An 18,699-nucleotide genomic window follows, 5' to 3' on the forward strand; every position below is an offset into this window, starting at 1 on the left:
TACCATTCGCATACTTATACAGGTGCTGGTCATAAAATTAGAATATCATGAAAAAGTTGATTGATTTCAGTAATTCCATTTAAAAAGTGAAACTTGTATATTATATTCATACATTACATACAAACTCATATATTTCAGATGTTTATTTTGTTTAATTTTGATGATTACAAATGACAACAAATGAAAATCTCAAATTCATCATATCAGAAAATTAGAATATTACTGAAGACCAATAAAAACAAAGGATTTATAGAAATGTTGGCCAACTGAAAAGTATGAACATGAAAAGTATGAGCATGTACAGCACTCAGTATTTAGTTGGGCCTCCTTTGGCCTGTATTACTGCAGCAATGCGGCGTGGCATGGAGTCGATCAGTCTGTGGCACTGCTCAGGTGTTATGATAGCCCAGGTTGCTCTAATAGTGGCTTTTAGCTCTTCTGAATTGTTGGGTCTGGTGTATTGCATCTTCTTCTTCACAATACCCCATAGATTTTCTATGGGGTTAAGGTCAGGAGAGTTTGCTGGCCAATTAAGAACAGGGATACCATGGTCCTTCAACCAGGTACTGGTAGCTTTGGCACTGTGTGCAGGTGCCAAGTCCTGTTGGAAAATGAAATCTGCATCTCCAAAAAGTTGGTCAGCTGCAGGAAGCATGAAGTGCTCTAAAACTTCCTGGTATGTGGCTGCGTTGACCCTGGACCTCAGAAAACACAATGGACCAACACCAGCAGATGACATGGCACCCCAAACCATCACTGACTGTGGAAACTTTACACTGGACTTCAAGCAACGTGGATGAAGTGCCTCTCTTCTTTTCCTCCAGACTCTGGGACCTTGATTTCCAAAGGAAATGCAAAATTTACTTTCATCAGAGAACATGACTTTGGACCACTCACCAGCAGTCCAGTCCTGTTTCTCTTTAGCCCAGGCAAGACGCTTCTGACGCTGTCTGTGGTTCAAGAGTGGCTTGACACAAGGAATGCGACAGCAGAAACCCATGTCTTTCATACGTCTGTGTGTGGTGGTTCTTGAAGCACTCACTCCAGCTGCAGTCCACTCTTTGTGAATCTCCCCCACATTTTTGAATGGGTTTTGTTTCACAATCCTCTCCAGGGTGCGGTTATCTCTCTTGCTTGTACACTTTTTTCGACCACATCTTTTCCTTCCCTTCGCCTCTCTATTAATGTGCTTGGACACTGAGCTCTGTGAACAGCCAGCCTCTTTAGCGATGACCTTTTGTGTCTTGCCCTCCTTGTGCAAGGTGTCGATGGTCGTCTTTTGGACAACTGTCAAGTCAGCAGTCTTCCCCATGATTGTGTAGCCTATAGAACTAGACTGAAAGACCATTTAAAGGCTTTTGCAGGTGGTTTGAGTTAATTAGCTGATTAGAGTGTGGCACCAGGGGCCATCAATTTTGAACCTTTTCACAATATTCTAATTTTCTGATATGATGAATTTGAGATTTTCATTTGTTGTCATTTGTAATCATCAAAATTAAACAAAATAAACATCTGAAATATATGAGTTTGTATGTAATGTATGAATATAATATACAAGTTTCACTTTTTAAATGGAATTACTGAAATCAATCTACTTTTTCATGATATTCTAATTTTATGACCAGCACCTGTATATAAAAGCAATTTAGAGAGAGCAATTCATAAAACATTCATCTAATAGTCATGATTTTGGACTGTTTAAGTTGGGGGAAAATAACAAGAAAAGACTCAATCTTGTACAAGAGAACATGTTAAGTCCGTGAAGAAAGACCCCCAGCTGATATTTGACCCATTCTTTTTGGTACCAGACATGGGGGCTTTAGCCCCACTGTTTACAGCTGATACCCTGAAGTTTGAAGGAATAGACATCATGCCTAATTTATTATACATGCACTCAGATGTTGACTGGATGAGATGAGGTGAATTTCTTTAATGAAAAATCATTTGTACAATAGGTTGGTTTTTACTGGTCAAATCTGCACAAAGGATCCTGTTCCAGATGTTCCGGTTATGTCAGGTGCAAATATACAAATTTAAGTTCTTTTGGGTTTCCTTTAAAAAAAAAAAAAAATGCTTTTTTTTGGCAATCATCCTAAACAAGGCATACACAGTATGCCTTTAAATTCACAGCTAAGGACTTTTTTTCATTTAACATGCTAACTAAAACCTGTAGAGTCGAATGTTGAATTATTTTTTCCTTATTTTGCTGAGGTGGGATCAAACCATTGTTTTATAAGTAAGAGGAATGATAATGAATGGAACTGAACAGAGATAAAGAGAGACAATCAAACTAAGAGGAAAATATCAATTCTAAATGTCCCAAAAAATGGAAGCAAGAATAAACTAAGAAATTAAAACGTATTTACGACTGAGAAATACCAAAGTTATAAACATTTCACTCAGACTGATTATAATAAAATAAGATTAAGTCTAAAGAAGAATATTTACTAGTGATGACTTTCATAGCAATTGTTACTCCTGTATTGTTACTGTGATAAATGGGAGCCCTATAATATTTATTATCAGATTATTTTCTGCTGCTGCTAATCTATTTTAGTGCTGTGGTCAAACTATGACATCAGTGTTTAGGGATGCCTGTCGTTGTGCTGTCAGTATCTGGAAGCAGGAGAGATGGCAGCTGTGCTCGGTTTAGACGGTAAGTTTGTAAGTCCGGCCTTCAGTGGAGGGGGCTGCACTTCATCCCTCTGTCCATTTTTTCTCTTTCTTTTTTTTCATTGGCGGGAGAAGAAGCAATGCCTACTTGATTGACCAGGCTTGTGCTTCACCCACCTCCATACCCATGTCCACCCTGTCCTGATGGATTTTCGCAGCACATTTTGGAAGGGATTACAGCCATCTGCAGGCTCTTGAGGAACAAAGGGAGCTCCGTGCTCTCCTCCCCTCAGCACTTCAGAGGGATAACATGGTCCATAAACATGCATTTGGATTTGTTCTTTTCTACCTTGACCTCTGTATCTCAGCTCCACACACTTCAAAGCGGAATATGTCATTTCCTCCAAGCGCTAACACAAGGCACTTTGTAAACACAGTGTCTTGCAAGCTTGAACTTTTCCAAACTTCCTTTTTCCAACTTTAATTAATTTAATTAGGATTTTATGTGTTAGATAAGCATAAAGGGGTTCAAAATTATTAAAACTGAGCAAACGTAAATCAAATTAGGTCAGTTTCTGAAATAGATGTATTTCCCCTTGATCTGAGAAGGTAAGACAATTTGCCAGTAGAATAAGATGGTTTACATGTAAAATAGGAAAGAAATGGTTAATTTTCTTATTCCAAATGTGACATTGTGCACTATAACTTTCTACAACTGAATAAAAATAAAACTGAGGTAAAAAGGAGGAGAGATCCAGAGTTAGCTCACAGCTTCAGCTACTAGAAAAAACTGATTATGGCCAAAATGTTGGTGTCAGGTCTGAAGGTTCAGGTCTGAGTCCAGACCTGAACCTTCAGAGGCACATAAAGCCAGTTATTAAGTAAACATTTTATTACATTAAGAACATTTCCAGGATTAGAGGACTAATGTCCAAATAGGAGCTATAAAAAACTGCATTTATCTTTAGTAGAATTGATTTTTGCAACAGTGTCTACATAGGTTAGCCTAAAAAGTCCATCAGAAACCTGCAGCTGATCCAAAATGCTGCTGCCCATGTTCTCACTAAATGATTTAGTTTAAGTTTGTTGTCCAATTGTTTTAATTGTTTTACACATGTTCTTTTTTATCTTCATTTTTTTTTGATTCTGCTTTGATTTTTCTTCTATTGTACTGTCATAAATTCGTACATAAGTTTGTACTTATTTTTAGATCAGTTGTAGCGTATACATGTTATATGTTGCCACTTTTATCTACTCTTTTTAGAAATGAACATGATGGTGTGGACTTTGCATGTTAGAGCTGCTTAAAGGTACAGAGGACAATCTTTTTTCTCTTTGTGGATCATATAAATAAGTGGTCCTCCTAATTGTCAATCATTCTGGTGATATGTTTACTTAAAGCCTTTCTACGTGCTCGTCCGTTAGATCTTTTTCTCTGCGCATGCGCACTTTCAGATGTGTATGTGTGGTGAGCTACGGTTCAGACACTCATTGAAGCTTACCTTTCTCCCCGCAATTCTTTGAAAATGGCCAAGGGTCGTAAGAGAAAAAGTGTCTACAAAGTGTATGAAAAGAAAGGAAAGGCCTCAGAAGAGGCAGATATATCCTGGAATGCTGTTTGCAGAGACCTCTACTCGCAAAGCATTATGGGTTTTGCTGTAACAGCAGCCCACTGTTGCCATAGGCTGTCGCTACCTGACAATAACAAAGATGGCGCAGGCACCATGCAGTGGAGGAGGAGTTACGTGATCAATGGGAAGCAAAAAAGCAGTGATCATCTGTCTGAACTGTAAGTTAACTGAGTTCACTATAAGGTATAGTCCCTGTTCTATTTAGTGACTGAGGAATTTAGCAGTCAGAGTGGGCGTTGCGACACAGTTGGCTTGTATGAGCTATGGCTGGCAGGCAGGACAACCACCCTAAACATACAACTAGAGATACAGATCCAAGCATATTCATCTGTTTAAGTGGTCTAGTCAAAGTCCATACTTCAATATAATTAAGAATCCTCAGTGAGACTTTGAAAATGTATTTGTCAGAGATGTTATTAATGCAGTCTTTAGCTGTTTTATAAGAAGGGTGATATATTTCAGTCTGTAGGTTTGCAAATCTGCTTCCCACTTGTAAGATTTTATTCACTTTTATTCGCTTTTAAAACTCAGTAAAAATGTTCAACTTCTTTGGAGGGTGGTTTGAGACAAGTTTCTAACCAATTTGAGTTGCAACTTTTCCTAATGTTTCTCCCATTAGGGAGGAGAAGGTTATGGAAGCTATTGTTTGGTGATGGATGGTGTTTTTATTTCTGGAGGAGGAGAATTTAAACTTTTCTGAGCCTTGAATAGTCAAAGTTTCCTTCTGGAAATGATCCTCCGGCTGTTAGAGTGTGTTTTGAGAAAGCGACATGTCAGCAGGGAATTAGCGATGCCAAATTAGCCTCCTCATAAACCCCAAACTCACTGTATACTGGTGGGAATACAGGATGACATACGGGTGTAATAATGTGTGTTGATACATTGTTGGGTTGATGTTCATCACACTCCTCAGCTAACCCTCTATGCCATTTACACATCTGCACATGATCCAACCAAAAAGAAAACATAGAAAGGTGTTCTGAGGTGTTTTTCTATGAAAACCTTGGCTAGCAGACAGTAAGCTTGCTGCTGGATTTTACATTGTTTTCCTGAGTTTTAAATTAGACAAGAATGAATGGCTTTTCCGAGCATAGGCTCTCTGATCCCTATTTGTTCAGATGTCCACCGCCAAGTCCTTTCATCCATGTCTAGGAAGTCATGACTCCACCTTGTCTTTTGGACCATGACTGCTTATTGCACTGAAATGCCTGATGGCAGAGGGTTCATTTCTCTCCTCAGTCCTTTGGAATGGCCACATCCACCGTTGGCTCCGTGGCTACAACGGCGTTGATTTGCTCACTGCGGCCTCCTCCTGGACAGGGCTCAATCTGGCCGGGCTTTCAGCGCCACGCTTTGATTCTGCAGTGTAGACGAGCAGCACCAGAGCTTCTCAGTCTACGGGCAGTTCACAGGGGATCTGCTGAGCTGCTTTGGCCACAGTGTAAGTCCTCAGGAAGTCCTTGTAGCGTGGTGCACACCCCAGCCAGGCCTCCCCGAAATGGACCCTGCCAGTGAAGAGGAAACTGCCTGGTCCCGGCTTGACACCGCACTGTAGCAGAGTCCGGATTTCGCCACGACTGGCCAGCCGACTGTTGCTGGTGAAAAGGGTGTACTTCTGACGAAAGACCCGGGTGGCGCTGACCTTGATCACGGCTGCTCGGAGAGTTTCATCCTCCTCCACAGACCGGATGTTCCCTCGCACAACTGAGAAAAAAACAAAACAGGACACTTAGGTTTCTGTTGCTTGTTTTAAAACACGTTTAACATAACATTAAATGTATTAAAGAAGAAAATTCTGTTCAGTTTCTGTAAAGTGTTGGGTGAATATTAACTTTTCAAAACATCTGGTCTCCCTAATAATCTGTCTAGTAGTAATTGCCGTCAGGACATCTTCCTCTTTTGGTTCAAAGTGGTTCTAGTGATGGTTCAGTGCCCTTACTAGAAACACTCAACGATGTGTCCAACATAGGAAATTTGTCTTTTATCATTATTGTCTTTTTCTCTAAACCTTCACTTCTTTGTTTTACAAATGTACCTATGAGAATTCTGTATCTTTTGATTGTCAGCTCATTTTATAAGAACAAAGATACTACTATGTCCGTTTTTAACTTCTAGATTCTGATCTACAAAGCCTTAATGTTCCTGTTTCATGCAGGAAGATAATTAATGGTGCCGCCTCCAGCCTCAGTTTGCTGTGTAAATATCTTTTTTTTTTTTTAAAGCTGTCCAATACAAATTCACATTGATAGAATAGGTCCTGTTTAAAAACAGGTGATTTTCACAAAATCCCCAAATTTCCCATTTAAGGGCATCTGTTTTGATTTTCTAGTTTTTGTAATAGTGCCAACTTGAATCTCTGGTAACTTACCAAAGTCACTGGTGCAAACTGCCATTAGGATCTCTGTATCATTGCAGGGCCTGCATGCATCTGAAGAGACAACAAGTAGCGGCAGAGTTAGTTGATGACACCCAACAAGGCAAAATTAAATAAACACCAATATGCAAATCCCCTGGAAATGAAAAAGATCATGTATATGTCACACTCAATGAAACCGTAACCTTCATCTTAAAAGAACACAAGTATAGAAGGAGGGATGAACCGCTGTAATAAAACCCTAAATTAGCATCTTAGCATCACACTAAGCATCACACTAAAATAACATTTTGAGTCCTAATACAGACAACAAAAACTATCTAAATACTTTACTATTTTGTGTACATTTCTCTTTTTTTGCTTACAGTAATCATTGCATAATAAAACATAAAAATGAAAAGGCTATCAATACATTTAAATCCCAAAAGTCTGGAAAGCAATATGAGTGTATTATGAAAAAATTATGGTAAAATTTTAATGGTGGCTTTAATTCAATTCCTAACTTTTAATTAAAACCATTTTTTTTGCTATTAGATGGAGAAAAACAACTAGTTTACATAATTTTAACAAGTCGTTATATGTAATGATTTGCAAAGAGTTTGAACGTGGCATAAAAACAAGGCGGGCCCTCTTCTAACCCAACAAAAACTCTTACTTCTGTACCTCTGACCTCTATAATCATTTGAAAAGCAAGTAATGGTCACTTCTTGACCAGAAATTGTCTTCCACCTTAGAACATGATACATTATTTTATTTTTCGCCCTTTCTTCTGTCTGTAAAATTATTTTGCAAACATTTCCCTCAAACCTCCCTTTAATTAGATGCACTCTTTTGATTTAAATGTGGAGCAGCTCTTATATCAAGGGTTGGAAAAGCTGCTTCCCATTATTTAATACCATGGTAAAAAAATATAAACTCACTCTGTTGTCTATTACCTGTATTAAATACAATTATTCTTTAATTGTAATACATCATAGAAAAATAGAGAGGAGCTATAAAGCTGCACAAACTTGTATGAAAACCTAAAGTAGTTTCTGGCACAGAGGGAGAGATTCCTATGAAAGCAATGTTGATCTCTGTTTTGGATTCTTACCAGAAACAAGCAGCTGTGGACAAAGCTGTGGGAAAGATTTCAAGGTGGAACGATGACTGGACAGTTCCAGTTAAGAAGAATCCAGAACGACCAGCCTCAGAATCTCAGCTGCGTATTAAATGATTTATGCCCTGGAGGGGAAAGAGATGAATCTCGATTACTTTGCTGTGACTGATGAGATAAACATGTCAGATGATTTACTGAAAGACGAGGCCAGAAAACACAGACTGTAAACAAACTAAGGAGAAGTTATTTTCAATGATGATTTGGTTATCAGACTGTGGATATTGTGTCTTTTTATTTGTATTTGTTTGGAGAAAACTTAAAAAATTACCTTAAAAAGTATTTACACACCTTACTCCGGCCCATTTGTTTGACAACCACCAGCTGCTGTATATTTCTTTTAAACATCTGTATTTTGTGCAATATGGAACCACAAGGATACATGTTTGTAAAACCTTTAAACAAATAAAACCTAAGAAGAAGGGGTATTCATTTGAATGAGTCACTAGATTTGCTGTAACAAGAGCTGGAAGTCATTTAGGGTGTGTCTCTTTGCAGATAGACAGTCATTTTTGCCACTTTTTCCTTGCAAAGTAGCTCAGGCTCATTTAAATTGGTCAAAGTGTCTATTAACATTGACTTTTTCCATTTCAACACAGATTTTTTTTTTCCATTCTACACATGAATATGCTTGAATTAAGGAATACCGCCATAGTTTTTTTTTATCCCAGGACTCTTTTTGTACCAGCCCTATTCATGTCCATTCACTCTGACCATCACCCATAAAGAACCTACACCATGATGCAACCACCACCATGTTTCACAATGGGGATGTTGCACTAAGGGTATGCATTATGCATAGCCTCCAAAAAGTTATTTTATTGGTCTAATTTCTACTACCTTCCTCACATCAAAGCAGTTTTTGTTGTATAAAAGTGCATTTTATTCAACAATATCTTTCTTTTTGCAATTTATTTATAAAAGACCGATTAAAGAGGTAAGAAAATAATAATCATATTGTCAACAGATTCCTCCACGTCATCCTTGGATCACTGTAGCTCCCACACAGTTATAATGGGCCTCTTGTCTGATTATCTGCTAAAGATGCTAAAGATCCAGGAATGTCCCTGAAAGGTTTTTAGTTGGGTGAAGTGGCTGCACTGTGTCCATTAGGTGTACATTAGGTTTTTTGAACCCAACCCTGCTTTAAACTAATTCATTTGTTCATCTTTAGTAGAATTGATACTATAATGGTGTCCTCATTGGTCTGCCTAAAAAGCTGCTCAAAATCCTGCTGCCAGTGTCGTGACCAAAACTAAGTGGAGCACATCAGCCCAGTTCTAAAGTCCATACACTGGTCTTCCACATCTCAGAGAATAGACTTTTAAAAATATCAATTCAGTCTATAAATCGCTAAATGGCATAGTTTCAAAATATATTACAGACTTGTTGTCAGTGGATCAACCACTTAGACCTCTCAGGTCCTTTGGTTCTATTCTACCTTGCAAACCTGGAACCAAACATGGAGACGCATCATTTAGTTCTTATGCTCCACTAATCTGGAATAAACTCACTGAAAACTATAAAACCATTGAAATCCTCAGTTTTTTTTTAAAATCAAGGTTAAAAACAGAGTTACCTTTGACAGTGCTATCTAAACATTATTAGTTAAAGGTATAGTGAAGGATGTCCTTTTTCCAGGTGGATCATCAAAATAAGTGGTCTTTCTAATTGTCAATCATTCTGGGGATATGTTGACGCAAGGCCGTCCTATGTGCTGGTCCCCATTTTTACTTACCGTTTGTGAGACTGACATTATGATAAAATTGCAAATCTTCTTCTGGTAAGTAAGCTTTTAAACAGAGCGTGCACGAGGAGAAATGGGCTCGTGTACGCTCTTGCACATGTTTAATAGGCGTTCCCTCTTCGGAGCGGGTACAGTTTTTTTTCCTTGCTAAACATTTTTTTTATTTAATCATCTTATTTTGATCAATTGATTAAATAATTATAAGGCGACAGTAGCATTTGATTCAGGAGTTTTCCTTGTAGCTGGGTACATTTGGGTGAATGGGTGAATTACTGAATGTAGTTTAAAGCTCTTTGGTCAACTCTCCTTACTTGAAAAAGCACTATAAAAGTACAGGCCATTTGAATTTTAGTTATTTGTGTTGACTTTATGCCATGGCAATGTACTTTTCTTTTTCGTTAAGCTTTGAGTTTTCATGCTACTGAATTGTGCTTTATAAATAAACTTACTAACTAATAAGGCCAGTAAATTGCTCTGGATTTTATTCTAAGGTATTAGAGTAAAGGGGGTGGATCACAAATGCTTAATTAACTTTTAAGACTTTGGAAAACAATGCATATTTTCACAGTTATGTGGAACTTTAAGTTTGAGAGTTATAGGTTTATCATGAAAAACAAATGTTTTCAGAGGAGGAAATGGTTTTGTAAGGAACTGTAGTTTAGTAATTCTTTATCAAGCAGCTGCAGAGTCTGGGATGTTTGCAGGGTTTTAAAACAGTGACCAATATTGTGCGTGTTTGCATGGTTGGATAACAAGCAAAACGTTCTCCTAAAAAAGGCGCACCTTTCCCGTTTCAGCTCTCATCTCTTGAGCTTTGTCTCCGACCGCTTCCCCTCAGACTCCCACAGGGACTGATGGAAGTCTACACCCAAAACAACTTTCTCTCGACACGAGAATCTCTGTTTCTAAGTGGTTCCTGCTTTGACTTGTCCACACCTCACACCAGCCACAACACGGACAGAAAGAAAGAAAAACAAGAGGAGTCTGTAGAAAATGAAAGGATGTAAGAACCACATGAATTTCTTCATTCAGAAACGGTGATTAGACATTTTCACGATTTCTGTGCAACATATTAAAGTCCAAACATTCTGTTGTTAGACACATTCAAACAAGCTTTTTCTTTTGTGGCCTTTGCAAAGAAAACTGAAAACTATGCAAGTGTGACAACAGTGACATAAATTGTGGACGGGGGGTCTCAACAAAATGACAATAGCGCAGGAAGTTCAGCTTTGTCAAAATGTCAAATGATATATAGGTGAGGGGCAATAATCAGTGGCTCTTTGTTTAGGCTTATCAGACTGGAGCAGTAACTTCAGTTAGGCTGGAAGGGAGGGTGTGTGTGTGTCTGCAGGGTGCACCCCCCCTTCCATGCAGGATGTTTTAAAGGGGCACTGAGGCAATAAATGGCTGGGGAGGATCCATCACATCAACTCTTGATGCAGACGCCAAGCAGGAGGATTGGGCAGGCAGTTCCAGGACGCCTGTCAAGCTTTTGTGATCCTTTAAAGTTAAACACCATGTAAATTCTCCCAGCTGCTGTATTACAGAACCGGCTTAATGCTCGCAATAAATCTCAGGTTTTACTGAGGTGTGCACGACACAGTTTAATTCAAAAAGAAGAAACAGGTGGTGAATTTACTGCAGAAGGCTCAGGGAAAGGTGGACAGGCTTTGTGTTTATGCAGTCCAAGCAGAAAGGGCTGTGCTTTCATTGTGTACACGTGGTCAGGATGAAACGAGCGACTGTGTGGCACCTTCGGCCCAGTCTGGTCTGCCACACCACTCCCTTAATGGCAATTTATTGCTTCCTGAATCCTGAAAACAGGAGGCAGAGGACAACGGGATTCCAACTGCTGTTTTCAACCTCCTTCCCAGTTCAAACTCCGACCGTCCCCAGTGCCCTCCGCCTGCCAAAGTGCACCACAGTCCCTAAATCTCTCTAGCCTTTCAGGCCTTCTCCCTCTCACAGGGCCGGCATTTGTTCTTGGCTTTTAGGAATCTGATTCATGGGTACTTGAAGTGTCTTATGCCTGAGAACCTTTTACTGTGGAAGAAAGCTTGAAAACTCCGAGCGTAACATAGGCTGAACAGTTCAGAAGTGGAAAGTAAAGAGTCAGAAATTAGAAACCAAACAATATTTATGTTTTTCCATAAAGAATATTTTAATAGCACAAAACAACATAAAAAAATCAACAGAACTTTAAGTTTTTGTGTCTTTATAACATTTCTTATGGACATATTTACATTTAGTTTCATATAAACATAAATTCACAGCAGAAAAAAACAATATTGGCAGTATAAGCATTTAGGCATAGAACTTCAGCATGGTAATTTGGTGTGAACCTTTTTCTCCTTGAACATCTAGTGCACATGAAACCTGGATTGCTTTTTATACACCATTAAAACTACAAATGCACCAATCAGGACTTTGAAACCCTTTTCTGATGGCTCTGACCTCTGATACTGATTTTGGCCAGTTCAGATTTCATTTTAAAAACGTATTATCTTATACAAAAACATAAGAACAGCATTTAAATTCCTTAGTTTGAGCCTTCTTGTTGTGAGAGATAATTAACTATAAAGTAATAGCAGAGGAGATATATCACCGTAAAGCTGTTTTTTCTCATGTTTTAAAAGAAAGGCAGGTGTCCTTCCAATTTTCCACTGATTAGAATGGCTAACCTTCATAAAATAGGTCTTCCCTTGAGAATTATTGCAACTCTGAAATTTCTAGAATGTTTCTAGACAGCTAAAAGCTCAGGAGTTCGCCCTTCCTGTTATCTGCTATAAGTATTGGTCTCTCCAGCAGCTTGAATGAAAGGCAGATATTTCATATTATGCTTTTGAAACAGCTTATTACAAATTAGAGCCATTAAAAGCTTAGGAAACTATCTTGAACTCAAGTCCTTGAGTCCTGCTGCAATTTTTAGATGTGCCTCTTGGTTGATAAAGCTGAAAATCCTCAGATTCAGGTCAAACACCAATTTCATGCTACATCTCTAAATAAAAGGCATATTTTCATTTTAACTTGACCAACACTGATAGGATGAATACATGTATCAAAGGTTCCTTAAATTCACTTGTATTTCTTTTACCATAGCCAGACAATAGTTATTAATAGAATGTGTATAATGCGAATTGTCTTCAGTTTTATAAATATTTGCTGAATCCTGGCTTCAAATTAAGGGCTGTTTCCATCAATCTCCAGCTTATTTTATCATTAGATTTGTTGGCAGGTTGCATTGAATAGAAAATAAATGTTTTTACTCTCCCGTTACTATATTTCTTCTTAACTTAAACTGCTCCAACAGCCTTGTTTTACTACTGTATGGTCTCTCTATTCTGTACATATATTAAAATTCTTCGTTGATCCACTATGCTACATATAGTTGCTTTTCTCATTTGGTTTTTAGTGCTTGCAACATTTCACTTCAAGGCCATTCTCTTCTCCTTAATGAGTGCAAATAATGTTCTGTGATTCTTTTCCAGAGGTTTCTATGTGACATCCTTGATAACATGACAACACAAGCGGAGGAAAGACCATCTGCACATGATCCAACCAAAAAGAAAACATAGAAAGGTGTTCTGAGGTGTTTTTCTATGAAAACCTTGGCTAGCAGACAGTAAGCTTGCTGCTGGATTTTACATTGTTTTCCTGAGTTTTAAATTAGACAAGAATGAATGGCTTTTCCGAGCATAGGCTCTCTGATCCCTATTTGTTCAGATGTCCACCGCCAAGTCCTTTCATCCATGTCTAGGAAGTCATGACTCCACCTTGTCTTTTGGACCATGACTGCTTATTGCACTGAAATGCCTGATGGCAGAGGGTTCATTTCTCTCCTCAGTCCTTTGGAATGGCCACATCCACCGGTGGCTCCGTGGCTACAACGGCGTTGATTTGCTCACTGCGGCCTCCTCCTGGACAGGGCTCAATCTGGCCGGGCTTTCAGCGCCACGCTTTGATTCTGCAGTGTAGACGAGCAGCACCAGAGCTTCTCAGTCTACGGGCAGTTCACAGGGGATCTGCTGAGCTGCTTTGGCCACAGTGTAAGTCCTCAGGAAGTCCTTGTAGCGTGGTGCACACCCCAGCCAGGCCTCCCCGAAATGGACCCTGCCAGTGAAGAGGAAACTGCCTGGTCCCGGCTTGACACCGCACTGTAGCAGAGTCCGGATTTCGCCACGACTGGCCAGCCGACTGTTGCTGGTGAAAAGGGTGTACTTCTGACGAAAGACCCGGGTGGCGCTGACCTTGATCACGGCTGCTCGGAGAGTTTCATCCTCCTCCACAGACCGGATGTTCCCTCGCACAACTGAGAAAAAAACAAAACAGGACACTTAGGTTTCTGTTGCTTGTTTTAAAACACGTTTAACATAACATTAAATGTATTAAAGAAGAAAATTCTGTTCAGTTTCTGTAAAGTGTTGGGTGAATATTAACTTTTCAAAACATCTGGTCTCCCTAATAATCTGTCTAGTAGTAATTGCCGTCAGGACATCTTCCTCTTTTGGTTCAAAGTGGTTCTAGTGATGGTTCAGTGCCCTTACTAGAAACACTCAACGATGTGTCCAACATAGGAAATTTGTCTTTTATCATTATTGTCTTTTTCTCTAAACCTTCACTTCTTTGTTTTACAAATGTACCTATGAGAATTCTGTATCTTTTGATTGTCAGCTCATTTTATAAGAACAAAGATACTACTATGTCCGTTTTTAACTTCTAGATTCTGATCTACAAAGCCTTAATGTTCCTGTTTCATGCAGGAAGATAATTAATGGTGCCGCCTCCAGCCTCAGTTTGCTGTGTAAATATCTTTTTTTTTTTTTAAAGCTGTCCAATACAAATTCACATTGATAGAATAGGTCCTGTTTAAAAACAGGTGATTTTCACAAAATCCCCAAATTTCCCATTTAAGGGCATCTGTTTTGATTTTCTAGTTTTTGTAATAGTGCCAACTTGAATCTCTGGTAACTTACCAAAGTCACTGGTGCAAACTGCCATTAGGATCTCTGTATCATTGCAGGGCCTGCATGCATCTGAAGAGACAACAAGTAGCGGCAGAGTTAGTTGATGACACCCAACAAGGCAAAATTAAATAAACACCAATATGCAAATCCCCTGGAAATGAAAAAGATCATGTATATGTCACACTCAATGAAACCGTAACCTTCATCTTAAAAGAACACAAGTATAGAAGGAGGGATGAACCGCTGTAATAAAACCGACAGCTGCTGCTTTTTACAGAGGCAGAGGATGACCAGAGAAGGTGAGAATCCTCCAACACAGAGATTTTAAAGGGTGAACTAAACCTCTGCACTAAAGCCTGCCAGGGTGCCTGAAATCACACCTCCTCCAAGTCCAAGGGGAAGGGGTGAGGGAACTTCTCTACTTCCCAGAAAACAGAAAACCTTTATAATAAAAGCTATAAAACACTTTAAAATAACAGTTACTTAAGTTTAGATTTATTGATAAACCCAACAGGCTGCATTGCCTGAACTATGGCTTGAAGAAGAAAATGTAAAATTTTTAAAGTGCACTACCCCCGACCCAAGATAACATTCCAGTCTTTAGTGAAAACTTCTTGATAAATGGGATTCCTTCCTTTCTACCCCCCCACCCCCGCCTTTCAGCCTAATAACAGTGTGTATATGTGGGTGAAGGAGGGAGGGGCTGGGCTCCTGCAGACAAGTTCCCCTACAGGGAGGCAGTTCCACAAAGGAGCGGAGCATCTCAGCTGGGCAGAGGCCTCTGTGTTGCCTAGGCCACCGGAGTAATCCCAGAATACTCATGTGGCACTCATTCAAAGGGCTGTGGACTCCTGAGAGATCCCCCAAATACTGAGCTTTTGTCCCCCCTCCTCCTCCCTCTGCAGCTCCAAATCAGCACGGCTCTGGAGTAAGTTTGGCGTATTCCTCCCCTCTGCACCCAGCATTAAAACCCATACAGATCTCCAATTTATATTTTAGTCAATGGTTCATATTAATTTCTTTGCTGTCGAACCGTAAAGCCCCTTAAACATCTCAGAGGTTTAATCTAAAATTTTTATTTTTTTTTTTAACTAACAAGGTTGACTCACCTTCAGTACTGATGGAGTTGGAATCCAGCGACATGCGAGCCGTCCAGTCCCCCCTCAGTTCATAACGAAACGAGGCAATCCTCCTGCTGATGTCCTGATGGGGCGTCGCCTGCACGAACAGGGCTAACCTCTCTCCTGGTGTCCAGCTGAAGCAGCGCACCCTTGGGGGAGGGGATGATTCTATCCTGTCCCCCACCAGGAGCTCAAGTACCCCATCCCTCTCCAGGTAGAGCTGGGCCCCGTGAAACTGCTCAGAGGGTTTTACGCAGGCAGTGATGACCCCAGAGCTGCCACCACCGCCAGGTCCCACTGCCCCCATGGGGAACAAGCGAGGTGTGAGGGTGAGGCGCAGGGCTCCTTTGGGATACAGCCAGTCCAGGGTGCCCTCTGAGCAGTGGAGGGAGATCTGCTCCACGCTGCCCTGCTCCTGGGACAAACCACTGTGAGGGAGGGGAGAAAAAATACTAAATTAATATCTTTAAATATAGTTTATATCCATTTGTTAGTTCAGGGAGGACTGGACCCTCTGTCCTGCAGCATTACAGGCAGGGTAATGACAGTTGGTCCATAACAGACTGTAATAAGGGGGATTGGTGGCCTAGTGGTTCGGGCATCAAGCTTTGAATCTATAAATCTCTGAGTTCAAACCCACTCCCACAGCCTCCACTCTGGGAGCAAGACCCTTAACCCCCGATTGCTTCCTGGGTGCCCCACGATGGCAGCCCACTGCTCCCCAAGGGTTAAATGCAGACATATATTTCTCCAATGTGAGATCAATAAAGTTAAATTATTTTTTTGATTATTTTTTGAAACTAAATTAAACAATCAAAACCCATCAATAAATAATGTGCATCTCGTTTTTATGTCCAATATAGCAACCGATTTATATTACTCAACCCCAGTCCCTATATTGGGGCTGGGTTAGAAAATATTGCCTAACATAGATACCTGATCTAATGAAGTGCTTTACATCATTATATTATTTATTGTGCATTTTTGCACTATCCAATTGGGGGTCCAGTATTTGCTCATTTCCCTTCCCCTTTAGAGAGCTTAGTCTTGTCTTACTCTTGATACAAACTTTTGAAACTTTCAGGCCTCTACTTGATGGCCCCAGGAGAAAGGTCACAAAGTTTACACTATGGTGGCAGATTATCATTGGCCCTTGGGTTTCCCACCCTTTGAGTCGCCCCTGTGCATTAATGAATTAAAAAAGTTTTTATTTTTTTTTTTTTTTTTATGTTTTATTACTTTAGAGAAATAAATCAATAAAAAAGAAAAAACGCGCCACCTGCTGGCTGACCTTAAACAAAAAAAAAGTTTAATTTGGCATCATGACATCACCAGATATTTTTTAAAACTATTTGTTTAAATTGAAGTAAATAATAGAAGAAAATATGCGATTAAAACAAAACGTTTTTTCTGTTTGTTTGTTTTTTTTCACACGAGGCTCTAAATAAATCCTGCTGCCTCCTGCCTGTCTGCCTCCTGCAGACAGCCCAGAGGCGCGATCGCTGCAGAGCCAACCCAAACATTTTAATTACACTCAAACAAGTTTCAGCCTGTTGCATCCAAAGGCACCTGTAACCTGTCTTGGTGAAAACATATGCACAGGGAAAAAAAACAATAAATAAATAAAAGAAACACTTGCCTTCCTCTCCAGCTACACTGGTCTTCTGAATAATTTGAAAAGCAAGAATGAAAAATGCCCAAAAGCAGGATCCAGGTAGAGTTAATCCGCAGCCCAAAGCCAGGCATTTTCAACCGATCACAGTGCAAAAGAAAAAAATATATTCATAAATTTCCAAAACCGATCAGAAAGCGAATTCCCTGTAAACTACTGTCCTATATCCGGTCATCTCCATTTATCTGCATCTCCAAACCCTGATGCGCGCAACAGGACACCAGAGCGCCTCTGCGCTCTGCAGACACAGAGCTGTGAAGTTATTCCCCTCTGGAAAAACTTCAGCGACCAATCAGAGGCCGAGCAGGGAAACTTTAAACCACTCTGTCAGAGGGTTAAAGGGGTGGGGGTAGTCTGGCCCAAATCAGTAACTGTATGCAAAGATAAACCTCCTATTGTGTTGGACAGGTCTGCATGGGAATTACAAATGAACCTAATGCACATGAATTACAAACTATTTAAATAGTGGGCGTCAAGTATTGTTTTTGCATCTCATAATGCAGAAATAAATTACCATGTTGGGTGTGTCCGTCACATAACAAAGAAATGTTAAATTTTAACAGATTTAAAACTAATAAAGATATGAAAACAACTTTAAGACTGTATAAAAGCCCTTGTATCTGGGCTTATTTCTCTTATTAGTAATTATGATAATATGTTGTTAAAATAATAAAAAGGAAAGGTTAAAAAAATGTAGAGCAACTATAAAACTTAAACTCTGTGATAAAAATAACTTATATTTGGTTATTTAGTGTTAATTTCACACTAAAAAGAGGGATTAGTGATTAGACACAGTATTCTGGGTTAGTAATTTTACCCAAAAAATGGGCTAAAATAACTTAATGTCTACTATTAAATTGACCTAACAATGATTCTTTAACTCTATGTACTTTTGCACACAAGAGTTAAAAAAGAAATGATCAAAAACAAAACAAACCCTAAGTACCATTTTATTTAAATACAAAAAACAAGGTTTTAATCAATACAGAATATTTTGACCAAGTATTTGGTTAAAGTGTGAATAATGAACCATTTTAGCACTTCTTTGCACTACATGCTGATGTTAGAGTGAAAAAACTTGCTATTTAGTGAGAACCAATGTCCTTGACACAACAAGAATTGATGTTAAAGGGTTAGTTAAGGAAGTTTTGAAGTCCTTTGAAAATGAAAAAAACAGAGGGAGGTCTTTGACTGTTGTCTCAGCAAGTAGGCAGAGCTGCAGTACTGGCAGGGGTGCTGGATAGCTTTCCTCTCTGGGATTTTATCATCCTGTCACCTCAGAATCAGATTCAAATTTATTGCCAAGTAGGTTTGCACTTACATGGAATTTGACTTGTAAGACAAATTCGATATATATACAGAATACAGAATCTATAGACTTAGACAGATTTTATTTGTAATTTTGTTCACACAAGTGTAAA

At 39.3% G+C, this 18,699-nt stretch overlaps 2 protein-coding genes across 2 annotated transcripts; both read right to left on the bottom strand.

The window, feature by feature from the left end:
• Window positions 1-5,185: 5,185 nt before the first annotated feature.
• LOC119793766 (meteorin-like) lies at window positions 5,186-6,767 on the bottom strand. Its single transcript, XM_038301024.1, has 2 exons — window positions 6,613-6,767; window positions 5,186-5,948 (listed from the first exon to the last, which is right to left on the bottom strand). Exons 1-2 carry the CDS (start codon window positions 6,635-6,637, stop codon window positions 5,635-5,637), a joined length of 339 nt encoding a protein of 112 aa, XP_038156952.1. The 5' UTR covers window positions 6,638-6,767; the 3' UTR covers window positions 5,186-5,634.
• Window positions 6,768-11,657: 4,890 nt separating this feature from the next.
• metrn (meteorin, glial cell differentiation regulator) lies at window positions 11,658-17,524 on the bottom strand. The gene is made up of 4 exons (XM_038301023.1): window positions 17,246-17,524; window positions 15,595-16,034; window positions 14,495-14,554; window positions 11,658-13,830 (listed from the first exon to the last, which is right to left on the bottom strand). The coding sequence occupies exons 1-4, from the start codon at window positions 17,350-17,352 to the stop codon at window positions 13,517-13,519; spliced, it is 921 nt and encodes a 306-aa protein (XP_038156951.1). The 5' UTR covers window positions 17,353-17,524; the 3' UTR covers window positions 11,658-13,516.
• Between the last annotated feature and the right edge of the window lie 1,175 nt (window positions 17,525-18,699).

Source organism: Cyprinodon tularosa, unplaced genomic scaffold (genome assembly GCF_016077235.1).
Source record: "Cyprinodon tularosa strain WSP-4 unplaced genomic scaffold, ASM1607723v1 ctg46, whole genome shotgun sequence".
Lineage (NCBI taxonomy): Eukaryota > Metazoa > Chordata > Actinopteri > Cyprinodontiformes > Cyprinodontidae > Cyprinodon > Cyprinodon tularosa.

What these genes read in the sequence shown, in the direction of transcription:
- metrn (XM_038301023.1), bottom strand. Translation starts at nt 17,352, where the DNA reads ATGCCTGGCTTTGGGCTGCGGATTAACTCTACCTGGATCCTGCTTTTG. An exon ending in CAGTGTAGCTGGAGAGGAAG is followed by an intron (nt 16,035 to 17,245) that starts GCAAGTGTTTCT and finishes CCTCCCTCACAG; the next exon opens with TGGTTTGTCCCAGGAGCAGG. An exon ending in CAACTCCATCAGTACTGAAG is followed by an intron (nt 14,555 to 15,594) that starts GTGAGTCAACCT and finishes TTGTCTCTTCAG; the next exon opens with ATGCATGCAGGCCCTGCAAT.
- LOC119793766 (XM_038301024.1), bottom strand. Translation starts at nt 6,637, where the DNA reads ATGGCAGTTTGCACCAGTGACTTTG. An exon ending in AGTTTGCACCAGTGACTTTG is followed by an intron (nt 5,949 to 6,612) that starts GTAAGTTACCAG and finishes TTTTTTTCTCAG; the next exon opens with TTGTGCGAGGGAACATCCGG.